At 37.5% G+C, this 24111-nt stretch overlaps 1 protein-coding gene across 1 annotated transcript in view; it reads right to left on the bottom strand.

Annotated features, from left to right (window-relative positions):
- Positions 1 to 24111, bottom strand: part of DCBLD2 (discoidin, CUB and LCCL domain containing 2) — a 73233-nt gene that overhangs the window by 35990 nt on the left and 13132 nt on the right. Inside the window, exons 2-3 of the mRNA XM_065913587.1 lie at positions 16575 to 16802; positions 2991 to 3128 (exon numbers count right to left, since the gene is read on the bottom strand). Coding sequence (XP_065769659.1) covers positions 2991 to 3128; positions 16575 to 16802 — 366 coding nt within the window. The remainder of the gene's footprint in view (positions 1 to 2990; positions 3129 to 16574; positions 16803 to 24111) is intronic.

Raw genomic sequence — 24111 nt, 5'->3', positions numbered from 1 at the left:
CAGACTCCTCTGAAGAGCCTTTTAACTGGCCTCCTTACAACTATTTTTCCCTCTCTTTGGCCCATTCTTTACAGATCAAGGAATTGCAAAAACATAAATCCAATCATATCACTCCTCTGCTCTAATAGCTTCCATGCAATTTTTTTTTGGATAAAACTCTAACCCTTACATCTGCCACAAAGTCCTGAATAAGGTGACAGACTTTCTATCCATTCACTTCACCTCAGCTGAGCTGGCTGTTTCTCCAGTTTCCTCAAAGTTCCTTCCCCCCCAAGGCCTTTGCATCTGCTGTTCTCCCTACAGTGTTCGTTCTTGTTTGTCTGGAATCTCCAATTAATCCTTCAGTTCTGGGCTCAGGAGTGGTTTCTTCAAGAGAGCTTTAATCTTCATCTGTCTCCTACTACCCGTACCCCTCTGGCCTCTTATTGTTTGAATGCTTCCTTCATCACGCTTATTGTAACTGCAATTAAACAACCACAAGTCTAATGCCTTTTTCCAACCCTGTACGCAAACCCTATGAAGGTGTGACTGCCTCTGTCTCATCTACTGCTGTCTTCCCAGTGCCAGGAATACGGCAGGAAACAAGGCACTAAAAAGGGAATATAATTTTGCAATGGGCTCCTCTAAGAAGTAACGAAAACTAGTCTATTTCATACAAAATCATGACTCTATCAATAACATATCACACTATAACATTAACAAGTCTTTGTGACACTTTAACACATGAGGAAGCCAGTAAAGCAAGGTTTTCACCACTTTTGCATTCCCAAATACTCTCAACCTTCAACCAGGTTGTCAAGCTGGGCACATGTGATGTTCCCTGAAAATATTCATGGAATTCAGTGTGGCAGCTAGGTTTCCTGATGGAAACAAACTGAGACTCTAAACCAAAGCCAACCAGCCTTCAGATGAACAAGTCATTATAAGAAATTATGTCTGAAAGGCCACCCAAGAAGAAGTAATATGAGATTCAACCAGTGCTCCCTTGAATCTAGCCAATTCACTTCAAATAAAACAAATGCTTGATGGATGGGCAAGAACACACAAAAAACATTAAGAAAAAGTCCAGGAGTGAGCTGTGAAATGAGGATTTCCCAAGATGATTATGACTTTGGACAGTGCTACTATAAAGAAGTTCCAGATTATGGTGGATATTTCAAAAAATCTTTGGAACTGAAGATTCATCTAAAATAATGACACAGCTATTTGAGGTTTACCACAGATGTACACACGTCTACAAGACACTGCTTCTGGTGTCTGAGATGACTGGAAGTTCTTAATCAACTCTAGAGTAGGACATTCAGGTCCCTTTGGATCAAAAGCTCCGTAATTTAAATATCCAATGTGAGAAACTTTCTTTTTTTTTTTTTTTAAAGAGGAGATACTTATTTCCCAGAAACCTTTAATTCAATGACTAACAGAGAAAGAGGAAAACAGGAAAATGCAGAATAAATAATTTAAACTAACCCTGCGACAAGAAACTTAAGGAGAATAAGCAGCTAATTATCTTCTATCCTCTCACCCATAACCCAAGACTTTCACAAAGTAAAACTAAAAAGGACAGGAAGCGTATCATTTCACTCTGTTTTCCACCTTACTCTCTTGATAGTGGGAGGGTGGGCAGCGGGAAAAAACGAGATATGTGTTTGTACAGTAGTGAAAGGGTGAAACTAACATGTTTTCTGCCTACTGAGATATGGGCCTAAAACACTAAACATTATTAGATTTAGTCCTCACAACTAACCCACTTGCAGATGAAGCTCACCACGGTGACATGACCGGTCAGAGGTGCCCTGGCTGGTGCCTGGCACAGACAAGCTCTGATTCCAGATGCCCAGTGCCCCTTCTGCAACACCCCACTGCCTTGGTCTCCTTGTTCTGTCAAATACATTAACTGTTTATTTAGCACAACATTTCCAGCTCATTTCTTTCCATTATTCCATTCAAATGAGCTTTCTTTTTCACTCTGAGGGATTCTATCACACCTTTTCCCATAGCTTAGAGATTAAGGGGAAGCAGACCTTCCTATACACACAGCCGCTCCCCTCTCTTATCCTCTTAACGCGACTTTTAATGAGGTACAGAGTGTATCTCAAACCCACCGCAGCCAAGAAGGAATAGCTGGCATGGCCCTGAATCATTCCCAGGCCCATTCATTCCCAGACATTCTCACACCGAGGAGGTTCTTAACAGTTTTCTCATTTACACAACATAAAGTAGAGGCTAATTTTTAATTTTAAATGGCCAACCTAGGTAAGTCATTGTTGAATATCAAAATAATTATCAATTTTCTACTTTAAATGATTTCTTTCATATGACCTTGTATTAATAAAATTAAAAAACTTTTTCTCACCACAAGAACCCAATGGCAGAGGGGAATGAACGAATACAGTGACCAAAACTTGGGAGAGATTTCATTCAAGTCCTGCATTTTAGCTTATAGAGATTTGAGTTAATTTTCCATTCTATTCCACTTAATAGTCTTGTTTTTAATTCCCCCTTCATATTGTAAACGTCAACAATTTAGAAAACATCTCGTGCTTATTTTGCAGTGTCTCAGAGAGCACTTTCCCCATTACCCCTGCTGGTAAGCAACACGCTTCTTAGGAAAGAATGGTAATATGGTTTTTAACACAGTAAGATGAAGCGGTAACCTGTGGATAATAAAGCTTTAAACTGATCATCTCAGCAACTGACAGATTTTTTAAAAGTTATTGCTTGTGCTCCAATCTTATAAAAGTGGAAAAATCAGTATTTCTTCTGCTAAGGAAAGGTAAGTATATAAAAGCACTTTATAAAAAGTTAATATACTTAATTTTTAAAATTCTGAAACTGATTTAATTTTATTTGTCAGATTTATGTATGTGTTATAAACTGTTCAATCTTCCTACGCTATTCCAATCTCAGATAACAGGTACTCAAAGAAAATACTGCATTTCTGTTTTCAGAATTTGTAAAACGTGAGAATCATCATATAAGGTGAAAATTACCTTGCTTTTCTATAATTGAGTATGAAGCCAAAAATCCTCGTCCAGAAACGTGAATTCCACTCATGAACAGCACTGTGATTTCATTGCTCTTTGATTCAATTGAATGGTTCATTTGCAACCCCAGGCCACAATATTTGCCTAGGATGACAGGAAAGCAGATATTTGGTATGATTCATAAAGTCAACATTATTTACGACGTAGGTAACAGAATCATAATAGTACACCAAGCTGAACAAACTATGTATTACATTAATCTAAAATGATGACTAGAATATTACTCTGGAGAGAAAAAAAAAAACAACCAAAAACAGCAAGTAATAAACTGTTCAAATGACTCAAAGGGAAAAACAGTGTATTCAGACATCACTGACCTTATAATGACTCAATATCCTGTGAAACACAAGTGACAAGGAATTAAAACAGTGACAAGGAATTTAAAAAAAATTAACTTAAAGTATTTCATGTAGGCAAGTGGCTCATAAATGAACCAATAGTTAATCGGTGGTATTCTTAACATGTTTCCCATAGGGTGCCCCTAGATTCCTGAGCACAGGGACACCTCCAAACTTTTACATATCTTCTCAAGTTTTCTTCCAAGAATTGTTGGACTTCTGTCAACCCCTTCTGTCATGTTCAGTCCTACAGTTTTAACTATGACATGACCATTCACATTCACGCCTCTATAAAGCCTTTTCCTTGAACTTCAGAAGCATATATCTAACTGCCTAGCAACTTTTACTCTTTAAGGTCTAACAGACATGTAAAAAATAACAGATCTTCCCTCAGAACAGATCTAAGTTTATTAAGATAAGAGGGAAGAAAAGAAAATAATTGAAAGAAAAGATATTGCACCAACTAATAAAAATAAAAGAGTTTTTCTTATGCGCACAGTAACTTTAACAAATTCTGAATAAAAAGTTTTTAAAATATTTAAGTTGAGCAGTATCACTTTATGGGCTTCCCTTATAGCTCAGTTGGGAAAGAATCTGCCTGCAATGCAGGAGACCCAGGTTCATTCCTGGGTCAGGAAGATCCCCTGGAGAAGGAAATGGCAACCCACTCCAGTATTCTTGCCTGGAGCCTGGTGGGCTACAGTCCATGGGGTCGCAAGAGTTGGACACGACTTAGTGACTAAGCCACCACCAAATCACTTTAATAACAGTAATGTGTACTTCCACTGACTATACATTATCATGTGAGTAGAAAATGCTAAATAATTTACCTCTATCACCACCACCACCACCCAAACCAGAACTGGTAAGGGAGCTAAGGTCACAAGGTTGATATGCAGAAGTCAATTGTGAAAAATAACCTAATCAAAATGAACAGAAGACCTAAACAGGCATTTCTCTAAAGAAGACATTTCGATGCTCTACACTGCTAGTTACTAGAGAAATGAGGTATCATCTCACACCTGTCAGAATGCTATCATCAAAATTCTACAAATAATAAATGCTGGAGAGGGCGTGAAGAAAAGGGAACTCGCCTATATTGCTGATGGGAATGTAAACTGGTGTAGCTGCTATGGAAAACTGTAAAATAAACCTACCATATGATCCAGCAATCCCACTCCTGGTAATATATCCATAAAAGACAAAAACTCTAACTTGAAAAGACATGTGTACCCACCCCGCCCTGTGTTCACAAAGCACTATTTACAACAATCAAGATACAGAAGCAATCTAACCATCCATCAACAAATGAAAGGATAAAAGAAAGATGTGGTATATATACATATATAGATACATATACATACATATATATACAGACACACACACAGACATACATAATGGAATATTACTCAGCCATAAAAAGCAAAATACTGCCATTTGCAGCAACATAGATGGACCTAGAGAACTAAGTCAGACAAAGACAAATCTATGATATCATTTATACAGGGAATCTAAAAATAATACAAATGAATTCATTACAAAATGGACTCACAGACACAGTAAACAAACTATGGTTACCAAAGGGGGGAGAGAGAGGTGGGGAGGGACAAATTACTGTCTAAAAGGGACTCAGTAACATCACTAAGAATGGATTTGCCTTTCCTTCTAGAGAAGGAAAGATTAGGACTATTTAGTCCTTGTTCGTTTTGATTTCAGGGAAAAGTAGCTATCTCAGCATTATTTTGTTCATGACTAAATGACAGATCCAGTATCTGCACATTTTAAGATGAATAAGGTTCACGTGAGAAAATGTACCTTGAGACCTTTACTCTTCCTTCACACATTCACAAAGAACTATCTGGATGGATTGAGGATTTAAATATGCAGAAGGGAAAAATTAAAGCATTTAGAGGCAAACCCTGAGAACATCTTCATAACCTGTAAGAGGGCAAAGATTTTAAAAGAGAATGCAAAATGTATTAATATTACTCATGAAAAAAAATTAATGTGAATGTTAAAATTAAATTAAAATTAATGTTTGCTTATCAAAAGATACCAATATAAAGGAATAAAAAGGAAAGCTATAGAAAGGGAGAATATTTGTAACATTTATGTCTAAAAAGAACCCATAACCAGAATATATAAAAGAACCCCTACAAATAAAATAATCATCCAATAGAAAAAATGCATTAAAAACTTCAAGATTCTTCACAGAAGATATTCAATGGCTAATAAACACATGGAGAGAGAACAATATCATTAGCTATTAGATAAGGCAAAGCTACAACGTGATATCAGTTCATACACACTAGACGTGTGATAAAAGAAAAAAATAGAGAGTAATAACTAGAACTCTCCCACACTGGTGGTGGGTGTGGAATGGCACTACCACAGAGGCTCTTGGCAATATCTATCAAAGCTGAGCATATGGACACTCAGGGAACCAGCAATTCCTCTCCTAGAAACAGAAATGTGCATTAATGTTCAGCAAAAGATAGGTGAGAGAACATTCACAGCAAACAATTAATAACAGCCAAAAAGGGTTATTCATATAGTGGATATATCTTAACTTCCTTATTGTCAGAAGTTAGCTTGCTTCTGATTTTTCTACACAGTGAATAATATTGCAATAAACATTTTCCTAACGTAACTTCTATCTTTTAAAATATTTAAGAGTGATTTTTTTAGAGTGATTTTTAACATTTGCTTCCACACTGCTACTTAAGTGAGCTATGCCAGTTCATACAGCCTCAATATTAAAAAAATGACAAATTTCATCACAGCACTATATTAAAAGCTACGTTTTCAACCAATCCAAGAGTAAGGGAGGAGGTCATATACTTAGTTCTAAAACTTTTACATTTCTCTGATTATAAGAAAAGTTGTCTCCTCCAATATCCTCTTTCATAACGGCAGCATGGACAAAAGAGCACCCAAGTTTTTACCAGTTCCCATGATGCTGACCCTTAAAGGGTCCTGACTGAAAATTTTATCGCAATCATGTGGATCAAAATGTCTGCAAAGCAATACCAACCTTCCTTATCAAATCTTTCTAAGTAGGCTTTCCTTCTCTTTTGTGAAACTTTCTACCCAAACTGAGAACTACAAGACTTTTTCTCTGGAAAAGCAGCACATTTCTGGATAGAGGGAAGCTCCATACTCAGAAAAGGTAAATGACTCAAGGCCCTGGCTCTTATTAAGTTGACAGCTTCTTTCAGGACAGCCGGCAGTTTTCTCATACTAGGTACACTAATGTGAAAAGCAATGAGTCACAACTGTGTGGACTTCAGCAAAACCAAAATGCTGCCAAGCATCACAGGTGAGACATACATAGCATACCGAGAAATTTCTTTCAAAGATTTTCTGGAAAAGTAAACTTTTTACCACTTATAAGATGTCAAAGACTTTTTTAATATTTCCTGTAAGGGTTTATAAATAGGAGTTCTTAGGGAGGGTCAGCATCACATGGCTTAGTTTTATCCAGTTGAATGACAATGAGAAACGCGACAGGGGTCAATTCCTCACTAACCTGTCTCAAAACATTAGAAAAAACATTCTGAAGGATACCATTTACAGAGACAAAGCTTTAGCATTTCTCTGTTCTAGTCCACAAACCAGCTTGACCATTTTAGGGTACAAAGATTCACTAATGTCTTTTGAAATGCATGTGGCCTCTGTACTTTCCAATGCAACAACCAACCTCATATGATGCTTCTGCATTAGGAACAAAACCAAGTTAAATATGGGTACCCATCTAGCTTCTAAAGAAAAAAAATTCACAGTAATCAATGTATTTTTGTGGTAAACAGATATGAGATGACTTTAGCCTTCCTGAGATCATGTTTTCACAGACCAGGACTTTATCTCACATGAAATTCTTACATGGCTCTTAAATCTACTATGGAAAATACCCATAATCATTAAGATTAAAGATCACGTCTTTAATTCCTGCCCATAAGTAAAATATTAGTGATGATTTTATTGTAATAACACTTCTTTCAAATGAAATGAAATAATTTATACTTTAAACTGTTGTAAAATAAAAATTTTTTTTGACAAACAGAACTTTAAAAGAAACTCCAAGAATGAAATTTATTTTATTTTTATCAGGGTCACAAATCCCTAAAACATATCAAGAGATTTCATGGAGTCTAAAAGTAACTTAAGTGGCAAAGGTTAACGAAAGACCAATCAGGGAAGACAAACACACCTAAGGTATCCCACGCATAGCTAGAAAATACTGAAGACTAAATCCACTGGTAAGTAAGACGACTGACCTCAGAGGAGGAACTCAAAAGCAAAGAAATCCTGAATAGGGCAATTTTGGAAAGGAAACACTTTGGTGGAAGAAGTAGGTTAAAAGTAGCAGAGAGATATGGAAACTGTACGGCAAAGATGGGGATGAAGTTAAATAAGAGCAGGAAATTTAGGATCTTACAAGATATATATATATATTTTTTAAAAAGGGATATACAATCCCTTCTCTTCTACGGCCTCTTCTCTTGAGGGGGAAAAAAAGGTAGGAAAGAAAAATTTACTACACTAACAGAAGAGGGCTATCATGAACTTATGATAAACTACAAAACTTGAAAACCACTGCAAACTGCCAGCACTGTCCACAGAAATACTTAGGCATTGTCTTTACCTATTTAAACAAAAAAAGTAGAAAAAAAATGAGAATCTCAGCGATTCAGTTTATGGAAACCCACTAATCCCCCCAAACGATGGTAAAACAGAAGGAAACTGGAACACAACACTAAACTTAATTAAATGTCCTCCAACAAGCAACTGGGGATATGGCAAAACACCCCGAAACAGAAACTCAAAAACTAAGAACAGAAATGGACAAAAAGCAGGAAAGAAAGAGTTGGCTGATCTCAGAAAAGAAATACAAAACAGTGACAAAATTATGTCAGAAATATTACAAGGTGCACAAGGAATAATATTCTAATGAAAATATAATAAATGTTGAAGAAAAGAACAAAAACAATGAAAAGGAAATTGGAAAAAGTAAAAAGGATCAGTGAGAACGTGGCTTAAAGAATGTGACTGAAACAGCAAAGAAGGCTGTTTTCTTACAATTAAGGTATTCTAAAAAGATACACAAGACAAATGGAACAGAAATAACCTTGAAGTATAATTCAAGAAAGTTTTCTAGAATCTAAATAGTGAAAGTGTTCATTGGATACAGTGAAAACTAACCCAATGATAAACTTCAGTACATATCCTTGTAAAACTGTTTGACTTTAAAGGAATCTTTACAGCTTCAATACAAAGATTAAATATCTTATAAGGGCAAGAGAATTCAATTAGTATCAAACTTCTTGAAAAACACCAACAATAACACTAAAAAGTCAGGCAATAATGGAAGAGCATTTTTTTTTCAAACTCAAAAGAATGAAAAAAAAAAAAAAAAAAAAACCCTCAGAGAATGAACACATGAACCAAAACCTTACATATAAAATCAAACTGATACTCAAGGTAAGAAAAAATTTTAAATTAAGCAGCTCTAAGCATGCAAGATAACTGTACTCAAGCCTCTTTTAAAGAATCAATCTATTCAAAGATGAACTTCATCCATTTAAGATAAAATTGGCAGAACTTAAGTAAAGACTGCCGGTGAGCATTTAATATATTTAAACAGTGATAAAAGTTGGATGAGTTGAAGATTAAGATATTATATGATACAAGCTATGTGTTATGAATTTTGTTCTGTCAGAGTAGAAATGAAGAAAGAAGCAGGCGGGAAAGAGGAAAGAATTAGGTTGGTACAAATGTAATTAAGGTTTCGGACGGTGAATTTTATATCATTAATAAATAGGCTCCAACACATCTTTATTAATCAAAATAGGAACCATTACAATCAGCACATTTTTGCCAATGACAAATATGCTTGCTTATTCTTGTAGCATAAAAATTAGTGCTTCAGGATTTGATAAACTCTTGGAAAGCACTTTCTGCCTCCTGCTGGTTGTGGAAGCAATTTCCCCGCAAAAAGTTGTCCAGATGCTTGAAGAAGTGGTAGTCGGCTGATAAGAGGTCAGGTGAAAATGGTGAATGAGGCAAAACTTTGCAGCCCAATTCGTTCAACTTTTGAAGCCTTGGTGTGCGACATGTGGTCGGGCTTTGTCATGGAGAGGAAGTGGGCCCTTTCTGCTGACCAATGCCGGCTGCAGGCACTGCAGTTTTCGGTGCATCTCATCGATTTGCTGAGCATATTTGGTTTTGCCAGGATTCAGAAAGCTGTAGCAGATCAGACCAGCGACAGACCACCAAACAGTGACCATGAGCTTTTCTGGTGCAAGTTTGGCTTTAGGAAGTGCTTTGGAGCTTCTTCCCAGTCCAACCACTGGGCTGGTGACCGCCGGCTGTTGTCTGAAAGCCACTTTGCAAGTCACAATCTGATCAAGAAATGGTTCCTTACTGTTGCACAGAATAAGGGAAGACGACACTTCAAAACGACGATTTTTCTGATTTGTGGTCAGCTCACGAGGCACCCACTTTTTCACCTTTCCAATTTGCTTCAAATGCCAAATGACCATAGAATGGTCGACATTCAGTTCTTCGGCAACTTCTCATATAATTATAGAGGATCAGCTTCGATGATGCTCTCAATTGGTCATTTTCAACTTCTGATGGCTGGCCACTACGCTCATCCTCAAGGCTCTTGTCTTCTTTGCAAAACTTCCTGAACCACCACTGCGCTCTATGTTTGTTAGCAGTTCCCAGGCCAAATGCGTTGTTGATGTTGCAAGTTGTCCCTCTGCTGCTTTAAGACCCATTTTGAACTCAAATATAAGAAAACCACTTAAATTTGCTTTTTTGTCTAACATCATTTCCACAGTCTAAAATACATATAAAATACACAGCAAGCAATAAGTCATTAGCAAAAAAAAAAAAAAAAAAAAACCCACAGAGAAAGACATGTAGTAAAATGAGGTATAACATAACCATATTTATTTAAGAATGTATTCAATATCAAATGGTAAATGTCAACAAGGCAAAAATAACGATTACTTTTGCACCAACGTAATAGAACAGTTCACTGAATGTTATATGAATAAAAGACAGGAGTTACAGGCAACTGGTAGGAATGAAAAGACACCATGAAAAGTAGACAAATCAGATAAAAGAAGAAGTCAATGGGATTAGAGGCATTTAAGAACATAAAATTGAAAAAAAAGAAAAGTAAAATTGGTAGGTCATACTTAAAACTACAAAACTTATGAGTTTAGATATAGATGAAAAGAAGACAATACAAAGAGATAAACATAGCAAATATAAAACACATGACTGATTATACCTTAAAATAGCATGATTAAGAAAAAAAAAATTACGGTTTTATAAACAGATAAAACAGGTCTTAGCTTTAATTATTTTAAAAAAATATTTTCAATTTGGTTCATAAAATGAGACCCTCAAGTATGTTATATGTAAGAAATACATCCCAAACAAAATGATTCAGCAAGGCTAAAAGAAAAGGAATGAGCAAAGACAGGAATGCCAAGCAAATGAATGTAAAAAGAGATAAGGAGGAAGGTGTCCATGTGATACTAATATCAGAGAAAGAAAAATGCAAACTAAAAAGTACTAAATATGACAAAGGAGAAACTTTTTAATGCTAAAAGTCACGATTTAAAATGAAGACATTATAATTATGAATAGCTATGCAACAACATTGTAATCACCTTTATAAAAGTAAAAACCCAAAGATATGCCGCAAGAAAAAAGACACTAGAAACAGATCAAGTAGATAAAAATAAAGATATGAAAACCTAAACAGCATAATAAGATATTCTGGAGGCATATCAAACTTTATATCTTACTATTAGAGAATAAACCTTCCTCTCAAGCATACACGATACAGTCACAAAAAAAGATATCTTAGGTTATACATAAAATAAAAGCAAGTTCCATAAAGTAGAATATTACAAGTTTTCTAAGCACAATGCAATAAAACTAAAAAACTATTAACATTAACAGTATGTGTACAATGTTTCTTTTAATACTAACTACCTGAGGATCAACTTAGAGGCAGTGAACTGACACTCTCAATCTGAAGCAACACCGCTGAGAACTTGGGTCAGACAGTACTTTGGGGGCTGTCCTATGTCCTCTAGGGCACGTAACAGCGCCTCCTAGATGCCAGTAACACTGCCTTCTCCCCCAGTGGGACAATCAAGAATGTCTCCAGACATCGCCAGTGTCCCCTTGGAAGGCAAAATGCCAAACTTTTGAGAACACTCCCGAAAGAGAAAATGACAAAGCTCTCAAAAAGAAAAGCTAGTTGACTGAGGTTTAGAGAGTTAAATTAAGCATGAGGCTGAAGCTAAATACAAGAGTTACAGGTCCAGCTAGGATTTAGAGAGAGAGAAGGGTAAGGATTAGGATAATTTGTAATAGAAATCCGAGCGAGTTAATGAAGGCAGATATTACCTCTGGGTGGTTAGCTTTCATATAAGTTGTGTTTGTTGTATAAAAAGTTTGTCTCTCTCATGTATGTGCATCAGTTAACATATTTTAGTCACTGTAGAAAAACAGATTTTTCAGGGCTGACATTTGTTTTGATTGGTCAATACCTATGTTGAAACTACTATTAAATATTTTAACACTGGCTGTAAAGAAAAAATAATGTCAAAACAGGGAGTTCCCTGGTGGCCTAGTTGTTAGGATTCTGGGCTTTCACTCTTGTGGCCCAGATTTAGTCCCTGATCAGGGAAATGAGATCTTGCAAGCTGCCACATGGCCCAAAAAACAAGGTTATTTCAAAACAGATAGCTAAAAGGAAAAAGTTAATGTTTACTAGAAAGCTGCTAGTTTCAACAGCCTAGGGTAAGTAGACCACGTAGTAAAAAAATTAAGGAGTAATGTCACCACCACCATGCGTGTAGCTCAGTCAGGTCCTACTCTTTGCAACCCCCTGGACTGTAGCCTGCCAGGCTCCTCTGTTAATGGAATTTTCCAGGCAAGAAATACTGGAGCGGGTTTGCAATTTCCTATTCCAGGGGATTTTCCCAACCCAGGGATAGAAACCATGTCTCTTGTGTCTCGTGTACTAGCTGGATACCTGTTAATACCTGCCAACAGATACCTACTAATAGCTGGTATCTATTACTCTATGGCCTAGTGGTTGAGGTTACAGACTTTGCTGTTAGCCAGACCTTAATTCAAGTCCCAACTCTGCCTATACGACTTCGGGCAAGTTGCTTACCTTTTTTAAATCTTCTATTTATCAGTTTTATGGGAATAATGTGCAGGATTCTTGCAGGACTCAATACAACCAAGCATGCCAAGGGCTGAGAGTAAGAGACGCCAATTCTGGAGCCAGGCTGCTTAGGTGTGATCACACAGCAACCCACCAGCTGTGTGACCTTGGGCCTCTCTGGGCCGCAGTTCTCTCATCAGTAAATGAGGTGATAAAAGCACCTATCTCAAGAGTTCTTGTGAAGACTACGTAAGTTAATTGACAAAAGTGATCTGAATAGTTCCTGGCACATAGCAAGCACTGCATGCATGGTAGTATTTTCATTATTAAACTGAGCCTCTACAGAATAAGCAATCAGAAAATATTAGAAAGCATTATTATCATTGCATACCTAATATTATCATCACTACAGCTTTTTCAAGAGGTTTGATGGTAAACAGAAAGAAAATATATTTACTTTTTCTCTTAAACAAGGAAGACCGAAGCATATTATAGAGAAAGGGGACAAACAATAAAGAAAGAGAAACTTCTCTGAAAATGTAATAGACACAGAATCATTTACGAGATGAAGCCCTGAGGACCTCAGTTTCCCTCTTTGTAAATATCATGTGAAGAATCTAAGAGACACGATTTTTAAAGATACTTTGGATGAAGGTTTAAGACAGAATATATATCTTTAAATATACCTTTCAACACATAGACACATATTTACATTTCTTCTACGGAATGCATGTTCCTTTAATAGCTACTTGGTTTTAAAATATTTACCTTCTCTTTCAGAGAGCTACCCACAAACTCCTTCATCTCCCCAGAAGTTCATTTAAAATGGAAATTTTAAGCAAAATCCAGGAAGAAAATATATACAATAGAGAGGGAAAAGGTTACAAGTAAGCAAAGGTTTTTCTTTTAAATATTTGTTTTTAAATTTCATGTTTGGACTAATTATCAACAATATCCATCAGGATGTCTATGGACCAAAATAAAATATTGGAGTTATATATTTATATATGTATAAAAGTTAAGATTAACAACAAATGAATTTAATTTTCACCTCTATGATTGTGGGGCAACTATAAAGCAACCACTATGTTTCAGATACCAAGGATTAAAGAATAATCAAAGTGGAAAAGCCACAATGAAAATTTCTCATTCCTACACAATCTGCCTATAAAAGGAACAGATCTGGAAAGCCAGTCTTAGCTCTATCATTAAACACATCCTTTCTGTCAGTGAAAATGAGTACCACTACATTAATTTCACAAAGACTTCTGGACAGTCTAGCTACTTAGAAAGTTGTTATATAGTATCATAATAAACTCGTATGTTTAAATAATATTATATATTACTGCCCACTCTTTAAATAAAATAGAAAATAACCATGTAAACCAAAAATGCTTTATCAATTAAGTCACATTCTAATGATTTACAATTTAAAAAGTGATTCCTTGAGAAAGCATTCCTTTCACTTTCTTTTCTTGATTATTCCTTAATACCATCTCTCAGGGGAGAAAAGTCCCTAAAATTAACACCTACAGGGGGGAAAAAATCTAAGCTTTATACCAAAGTAGGAACCATATTTATAGGAAAATGCAGCTCATTTGAAGCTGCCTCTGTTCAAAAGGGACCCTGAGAAAAGGTAACACAGAAAACAGGATTCTTTACCATTGCCACTGGAATCTTATGCCCACATATATTTGTTTCTATCCTGTAATTCCTGGCATATCTACCTAATCAGAATATTAAACAGTTATTCTTGAATGACCTTTATTTCTCTGCCAATCAGGAAAGTTACTTTTCTACCCCCCCCAACCTCAAACAGCTCCTCAGATGGAGGACCGGAGGACATATGGTAGGTGGAGATGGGAGGGGTAGGGAACTGGGGTGGAGCAGAACTCAGGCCCAACAGGAATCATCATCACTCAGTCCCCTTGACCTTTCTGCATCTTCCCACTCACCTGTGTGAAGAGATAGCAAGGGAAAACAAACCCCACGGAAATAAGGGAGAGCTGAGCACTGTAAAGTGCTTCATTTAATCTTCCTACAGTACAGGTGATGACTTTGCCCTGTAGAAAGGAATCCCAGCAAGTAGGTCCTAGAACTGGGATGAGAACCTGGCGAGTGATTTAAAACCTATGCTCCATTTCTTTCCCATGTCACTCTTCCTCTCTAGCAGCATGCCCCTACTGTCCAAATACATAATCCTCTTGTGTTCTTTTTTAATAAAAAGCACTTTCATTGTGGAAATTTTCAAAAAAACCTCAAAGTAGAGAGATGCACTCCCATGTGCCCAGTGAGCCCTCCTGGTTTCACCTGCCCTCTTCCTACCACTTTTTTCTATGACCTATTTAAAAACAAATCCAAGACATTTTGTTTGAACTTCAGAATGTCTCTAACAAACCAGATCTTGAACAAACCAATATAATGTTACCATACCCTCAAAAAATTATTCCTGAGTATTGCCGTATGCCCAACTACTCTTATCTTACCCTAAAATTTCTCTGCGTATCTTAAAAATGTCTTTTTGCAATCAAGTTGGATCAAGATCCAAACAAAATCACAAGGTCCACACATTACTTTTGGAAGATGTATCTGTCTAATGCATGCCAGTTATCTTGATCTCCTTCCTTTTCTTTTTTAAAAAATGTCACTTACATGTAGTCTTTATGGTTGATAGAATGTGTTTCTCTAGCTCCTTTATTTCCTATAAACTGCTAAGGGCTTGATCAGATTGTGGTTCACTTTTTTCATTGCTGTCTCAAAGTTGCTCAGGTGGTACTGCTGACTCCCTACTGCATCACCTCAGGAGGCAGTTAATATCCAGCTATCTTCTATTACTGTTACAGTGATAGACGGTTCCTCAGGCGATCTGAGTTTCTAAAAGTTTATCCAAGACCACATATTCAAGGCAATATGCACATGGTGATCAAGAACCCAGATTAATTGAGAGCTGCCTGGGAGACAACAGAGGTTATCACTCAACAGACCAGGAACTGTTCCTCTTGTTAGGTTGAAAAGTGGGGAAGAGATGAAGGGTTCCACTCGAGATGGAGAGAAGCCCAGGAGATAAACACGATGCTCAAAAGAACAAGATACTAAGTTCCAGTTATAGTTTTAAAAGACATTTTACACACCTGTATCAGTAAGTCTTTCCAAATAAAGTCACAGAGAATTTTAGGGTCGTTAATTTTATGATGTTAATTCACCAAGATAGTCTTAGGAATTTTTCTACCTTTCCTGCTAAAGAGAAAGGTGCTGATCTCTAAGCCAAAGGTTCTCAACGTGACCTCAAAGTATATTCTCCTGGGAAGCTTTAAAAATCCCAAGGTGTGGGTCCCACCCAATCCTGATTCAACTGCTGTAGGTTGGGGACCAGAGATCTGGCATTATTTAAAAGTCTATCCAGGTGACTCTAAAATCCAGCTGTAATTGAGAACCACTGTTCTTAGCTAAAAATAAAGACAACAGCAGCTAGTATTTACTAAGCAAATACTATGTGTCAGGTACCATTCTAAGCACTTCACATGTACTAGTCTCATTTGCTATATTACAGCTGAGGAAACAGAGATCAGGTAACTTTCCTGAGGACACAGAGCAAGCTAAAAGCAGAGTTAGTACTTCACTAACAGGAAGTTTGAACCCAAAACCCATACCCTTAATTACCATGATATACTGACTCCTAAGCAAGACTTATATTTAACTGCAGATAAAATTATCAAAGAAAAAAACCAGTACAAAAAGATAATTAACTTCCTCCTCCTTGGAAGCAGTAGAGTGGTATCTTGTTACAAAGGAACCAACACAAGCTTATTAGAAAAGTGGACAAGACAGACAAGAATCTTCTCTTCCCAAAAGAAGATTCAAATTCAAGATTTCCAGACATTTGAGTAATTTCCCACATATCCTATGGAGCACAGTTAATCAGTGTTAAGCATCTAATACGGCTTCAGTTTTAAAACTCTGGGCATGGATATATTGAAAATGTCCTACCTATTTCGGTTCTACTAACTCCAATTCCGTTGTAAATTCTCAAGTAATTAAAGTGACAAGAATCAGAATCTTCGATGTCAAAGTCACCAAATTTGATGCGCACTCTCTCTCCCGTCTTTACACGAATCTCCCATTCGCAAACAGTGCTGTTAGGGTAGGTGTGTGGGTAGTTTATAGACGTCAGGGTTCCGCTTTCAGGACCTAGTACAGTATGTCCACATCCATCACCTTAAAAAAAAAAGAAGTGATATATTATTCTTTACATCTTTAACTTACACTATAAATAGTCAGGGTTTTGTGAGTATTTTAAAACATGTATGACATCAGATATTTTATACTAACCGCCAATAACTCCCATACACAAGATAAACTAGATGACATGGTTCTTGGTAAATCTACTTGTGTGAGCCAGGAGAAGCCAGGTTAGGTCAAAACAATCAATGGTTAGCTTTATGAGTTCAAAGAACTTTCCAATCAGAATAAACAGAAGTAAACATAACTTAGTAACAATTATACCATATTTATATATACATACCATAACAAATCCAATCTTTAAGAGTATTAATTCACAGTAATTGTTCAAAATAAATAAAACTATAAAAATAAATCTACATGATCAGCTTCATCTATTTACTTACAAACACCACAAGCCTCTTCTAAAATCTCTGTAAGAAGTTGAATGATTTCTAAAAATACTTAAGCTATACAAAAGACTGGGGCTTCCCAGGTGGCACAAGTGGCAGAAGAACCTGCCTGCCAATGCAGGAGACTTAAGAGATGGGGGTTCGACCCCTGGGTGGGGAAGATCCCCTGGAGGAGGGCACAGCAACCCTTCACATCTTGGGAGCTGCATTGTTTGTTCCAGAAATTCCCTCAGCAACTGAATATGGAAACCTAGCTAACTTAACACATTGTAAAAATCCAATATCCGCATTCTTCCCTTTATCATAAAATGTGCTATTTCACTGAGCACCTGGAAAGAGACAATAATATTGATTAAAAAGTTTCAGTTGCTGCTCCAATTGTATCATTTAGCATTCCTTAATGATGAGATTCAAATAAATGTCTAATAGGAAAATGAATACATCCTTTCAAAATGATAGTATATTCTCCTTCAAAAGAGCTGTTTATAATCACCTTTTGGAATAGTTAAGAACTTAGGGGAAAAAAACACTATTAAAAGTGACACCTCTGAGTTTCAACCTCAATATGGATACAGATAAATTTAAGAAAATTTTCTATTATCTTGATTTTTTATTTTTAAGAACAATGCAGGGTTGATTTTATTTATTAGAAAAGAGTTTTAAAAGTCTATGAATAAGAACATAGTATCTAACAAGTAGCAGATGTAAAATAAATGATTATTTGCAAGGAGATCCAACCAGTCCATCCTAAAGGAAATCAGTCGTGAATATTCTTTGGAAGGACTGATGCTGAAGATGAAACTCCAATATTTTGGCCACCTGATGAGAAGAGCTGACTCATTTGAAAAGACCCTGATGCTGGGAAAGTTGAGGGCAGGAGGAGAAGGGGACGACAGAGGATGAGATGGTTGGATGGCATCACCAACTCCATGGACATGACTTTGAGTAAACTCCTGGAGTTGGTGATGGACAGGGAGGCCTGGCGTGCTGCAGTTCATAGGGGTCGCAAAGAGTTGGACACGACTGAACAACTGAATTGAACTGAATGAATAAAGAAACTGTACATTAACCTATGAAAAAGTTATCTCTAACTAGTCCCAAAACTAGCTTCAAGGAAGGAACAACAACTCTGTACCTAGATTCTGAGGACAATACTTAGTATCTCGCTAATAGAGAAATTTTACTCTCAAATCCACATTAGTATTGTTACTTAGTCTACTGAGGTCAATGCCAACATCTGGCTTCTTAAATCAATGTCTCTCTGTTGGTAGCTTTTAACCAACATTGTGCTCAGTCACTCAGTTGTGTCTGACTCTTTGTGACCCCATGGACTGCAGCCCGCCAGGTTCCTCTGTCCATGGGGATTCTCCAGATAAGAATTCTGGAGTGGGTTGCCATGCCCTCCTCCAGGGGATCTTCCCAGCCCAGGGATCGAACCCATGTCTCCCTCATTGCGGGCAGATTCTTTACCATCTGACCCACCAGGACTTCATTTGTCTTCTACACCTGCCTTCACTCCACACACAAAAATGAGGCATTGTGGCTCAATGATATCATAATACAGAAAAGTACCATTAAGTAAACCTGTGAGTTTTTGTAATACATCCACTGATCTTTTACAAATATAAAATTTAGAACGTTATACAACTCAGAGGAATAGAAAATAACCACAAATTTCCCCCTGAAACTACCATGAAAATACCTTTAAATATCGCTTCTGGATATCACCTAAACTAAAAACACAGGGATACAAAAACCTCCCTTGTGAAAATAAATGAATTATAATTTAAATAACTTTTGAATAATCACCAACATTTTTCCTTAGAGAAAAAGACAACCATCCTAAGAGAACGTCTATTAATAGCAATTTGAAACTAGCAGAATGTACACTTAGCACTGAAAAGATGAAACTGAGCTTTCTGGAAGTGTTTCAATCTTTAAAAAGTAACCCTGAATAAATGAAGTAATTCAAAATATAAGTGTATTTTCTTTAGTATGTATAAAACTAAGGCAGTTTTTTAAGTGATTAGAAGTGTTGATGGATTTCAGAAAGCCAAGAATTTTGCTATTAACAGCTGAAGTCAGAACTTAGTAATGGCAGATTGTGGCATTTCATGTATTCCCCACAGGCTATTATTTAACCTAAGGTTGTCATATAAAAATGAATTTTTCAAAAAGACTACAAGCAGAGTGTGAGGAGATATCTTTTTTAGATATCTTTATGTTCATATTTGTTTGATTCTTCATAAGCACACAAAACGTCTTTTTGCCTTTTCCTCTATGCAGTGTAGTTCTTACAAAAGTTAACAAAATACTAACGAATGAAAAACAGGATTTTTGCACATGTGCTGATGAAGAAAACAATTAAAATGGAGCTGTCTTTTTTTCAGTATCTTGTGTAGGGGGAGGGCACGAACAGTCCACAAGTTACGTGCCAAGAATGTTCTAAAATATGTGATGGAGTTCAGAGCTTTTCTCCTCTTGCAAACAAGATGATATGCACCAGAAACTAAAGTTAAAAGGAAGTCTCAAACCTACTGCAATGCACAAGCCTGAATGTTTCATATTTCCAAGTCCATCTGATAAGTTTAACCTGATTTGATAAGTAGTTTAGCTGGCCTGATCAAATACCTACTGCTATGAAGAACATGTTTAGAACATTCTAGTTGGAGAGGGTCACTATGCCAGCAGTTTTCAAAAGTTTTTCTGTTATTACAAAGTAAGAAATGTATTTTACACTGTGACTCAATATGGTTTTAAATATATATTCCTGACCCACCAAAGGGTCCCTACCTGCACAACAACAACAAAAAAAAAACACTACCACGCATAAAAGGTGACAATGTTGAATTCTCAAAGAAAGACCTGTCCTCATTTTTGCCCCCAAATTAGAAAATGTGCTTCCAGTTTATGTCTACAGTGCTTAAAAGTGAAGCCCAGTCTACACCAAAATACTGGAAATGGAACGACATATTTTAAAATAGCACTAAAATCGGCAAAATATTATCAACAAATCACCTAACACAGGACAGCAGAGGTTCTCAAACGGGAATGGGGGACACTGGAGCAATTCTACCTTTCACTTGGCAGAGCATAGAGATGGGTGGGAAAGATGCCCTGGAGGAGGGCATGGCAACCCACCCAACCTGACTGAGCCACTAAATAATAACAAGAGACAGGTCACCACTGGAGGGGGAGGGTCTACTAGCATCCAGCGGGTAGAGGCCAAAGATGCTGCTCAAGTATCTTACAAGGCACAGAACAGCCCCCAAGAATAAAAGGGTGAGGGACCCAAAGTGTCAAATAGAGTCAAGGCTGAGATGGGCTGACTTGGAGAAAAGGCTAGGGCGTCTCCAACAGATCTGAGTTAGTTCCTTTTCCTCTGGCTAAGGGTACAACCCAGGGAATAGTTTTTCCCACAAGGTCAAAGAAATAAGCAGAAAGCTTATTTTTCTTTAAGCCAAAGAGGGGAAAAAAAAAGGTTCTTCTTATTACTCTGCAGCCCTCAAGTATTTTTCTTGGTCGGGGTCCCTCACTTAACACGAGTGTTTGAAAAAAGGACGGTAATAGGGTCAGGAAGTAAGAGTCTCTAGATTTTCTGCTTAGCTTTGTAACTGGAAAGAATAATAATCTGTGACCAGGCTAACACCACCTATTATTACTCACTTTCACAAGGCAGAATTGACAGAGAGTGTAACCACTACTGGAAAAATAATTTTCAAAATGGGTATCGCAGGACCAATCCACACACTCACTCTCATCAGTAACTCCACATGGCCAGCTCTTTCTCCCTCTCCAAGTCCATCATCACCCCCGTGCTTGTCAGCTACTTCTTCCCTAGATGGTCTCTACCAAACTATAGTGGACCATAAAGGGTAGAAAGCCTCTTCGTGCCGTTTTTGAATTTTAATTTTATTTCAGTGGACAGAAAACACTGGAATTTGATTTCACTGCCCCTTTGGCTGCAGATGTATCTAGGGGATTACTCAGAGAACATGTGTTCACTTCCTCCGAATACTGTCAGGTCAGATGTGGTAAGCCAGATACAAATTTTGATACTGCTCCAGGAAAATAGCCGAGTAATTTTTTTTTTTTTTTACTACGTATCTCAAGAGAAAACACAAGGAATGTTAATTTAAATAGCAGTGAATTAATACAACAAAAAACACATGCTTATTTTAGGCTGCCTTCTAAACGGCAAGTGTGTTTTTAGATAAACATGTGCTCACGATTCTGATTTTATGTAACCCTCCAGCTAACCCCATATTGTAGTCACATTACTATTAAAAATAATAGAAATTACCTTAATTAACATGAACACGAAATGACTTCTAAAAACATTTTCTTTAACAAGAACAAACACAAATGTAGGAAACTTGCATAAATATGCCAAAAATGTAGAGCAAGGCAACTTTCATTACAATCATTATAAACTAGGAGAGGCTTATATTTTTCCAGTGGACTTTCAAGGGTTTTTGTCACGGTGCACGGGTGAGTCTGATTGTATACTTCCTCTAAATAAGAGTCACTTCTGTCACATCTTGTAACACATCTGTGAGATCTTATAAGAAACGGAGAAGAGAGAAATCAGAGTAGGAAAAGTGTTCCGAAGAATGACTCACATTAATCAGAATATCCTATTTCATTAGACTTCAATCAAGATTTTTAATGCACTATTTAGCACTAAGAATTTTCAGACTACAAAGTACTATATAAATCCTATTACTCTAAGATTTTTAAAGCTGCATCACGACAATCTCAAAAAGATACTTCAAGGCCCTACTTTAATTTCATTCATTTTTTGAAAAAATATTGCAATAAGATGGATAAGTGCCGAGAGCTGCAAGAGGGTTACGGTGGCAATTTTAAGGAGAAGCAGCAGCTCCCAGCTCAGTCTTCTTTAAGCCCAAACTCCTGCCTGCATGTAGTAATAATTTGCAAAACTGAATCACATGTACGAAAGTGAGATGTTAAATCCTCTTCAATCCCCAAGCACACACAGCTACATAGAACACAATGGTTAAGCAAAATGGGCCCTGGGGTCACAGGATGAATGCAAACGCCCTACCACTCACTGTGATCTTGAGAAGGTTGTTTACTGCTGCTAAAGGTCAGTTATTTTTCAGATGGGTATACTACTACCTCAAGCCGCATAGGGGAAGAATGAAATGAGATACTGTATGAAAACACCTACTATCAGGCTTCCCTAGTGGCTCAGTGGTAGAGAGTCTGCCTGCCAACGCAGGAGATGCATGTTAGATCCCTGGCCCGGGAAGATCCCACATGCCACAGAACAACTAAGACCCTGTGTCACCGCTCCCGAGCCTGAACTCTAGAGCCCAGGAGCCACGACAACTGAGCCAGCGTGTGCAACTCCTGAAGCCCACACACCCTAGAGACCATACTTTGCAACAAGAGAAGCCACCGCAATGAAACGCCGGTGCGCTGCAACCAGAGTAGCCCCGCTCGCAGCAACTAGAGGGAAGCCCACAGAGCAACAACCACCCAGCACGACCAAAAATAAACAAATACGTAAATAAATAAAAAGATAACACAACACAAAGCAAAAAACCCTGTCTACTATCAAGGGCCTAATCCACAATAAATGTCCGAGGGTATTATTACAGTCATAAAGACCAGAAAGGCTTCTGCTTATCATATGTAGATCCAGTGCGTTTGGCACAGCCTCGCTAGCCGTCAGAACAATGGCTCATTACTTCAGAAGATTTACAGCAGCTTTAAAGCTTCGAGTACAGCGTCCTGTGAAAAGTATAAATCATGAGAAAGTAATTCCCACTAATCTTCTCCCGGATGACCTCTACTTCACTTCAGTGCCTCATGAAAACACAACCTAGGCGTTGTTCTTGCTATTACTGTAGACTCCTCCCACCTCTGAAATGTCAAAATCTTTAATGTCTCACTCCTTTGGTCAGTCTCCTGACCCTCCGGCTCTTTTACACCCACTGCTCGGTTTCTGGGACCTTCTCTCTTTTCTCCCCATCTATTATGTTGCCCTTAGCCTCACTTCTTTCCCCACCCAGCCTGGCTCTCACATCCAGTGTGTGAGCTACACTCTCCCGGGCCCCTTCACTTCCGGGCCCCTTCACTTCCGGGCCCCTTCACTTCCGGGCCCCTTCACTTCCGGGCCCCTTCACTTCCGGGCCCCTTCACTTCCGGGCCCCTTCACTTCCGGGCCCTATGCCTTCTCGAGGATCTATCTGCCTGGGAACCCTCCACCTGGGATCAAATGATCTCTCTGCCCAGGAGCCAAGCACAACTGGAGAAAAAAAAAAATCACAGTCTAAGGAACATCTGACATTACAGTAATGGATCCTGATCGCAGATGGGCACTGAAAGTCACCAGTATTTTCACTCAGATTTTCTCACAATTTTGTCAACGTTAGAACATTAGGTTCTCAGGCCCCCATCTCTGTTTCAATAGATTATAATAAATATGGAAGAAAAATTATCTGAAACTTGGAAATAGGCTTAAAAAAAAAAAAAAAAAAGGTGAGCAGCAGAAGCTTTAAATGCCATAGAGACCAAAAGCTGCCCCCAAACTACAAAGTATTTAATCGGACTTGTAATTTATCATCAACTAAAGGTCCTAGTCTTGGTTGCACATAAACTTGCAATTTTTTAAATTAACTTATTTTTTAATTGAAGAACAATTGCTTTATAGTATCGTGTTGGTTTCTACCAAACATCAACATGGATCAGCCATAGGGTTTACCTATGTCCCTCTTCTCTCATTTGAACATCCCTCCCACCTCCCTCCCCATCCCACCCCTCTAGGTTGTTACGGAGTCCCACTTTGAGTTCCCTGAATCATACAACAAATTCTCACTGGTTATCTATTTTACACATGGCAATGTGTATTTCATGTTACTGTC

The sequence above is a fragment of the Muntiacus reevesi genome, chromosome 21, assembly GCF_963930625.1.
Source record: "Muntiacus reevesi chromosome 21, mMunRee1.1, whole genome shotgun sequence".
NCBI classification, from domain to species: Eukaryota; Metazoa; Chordata; class Mammalia; order Artiodactyla; family Cervidae; genus Muntiacus; species Muntiacus reevesi.
This window is presented reverse-complemented; position numbering and strand designations above follow the sequence as displayed.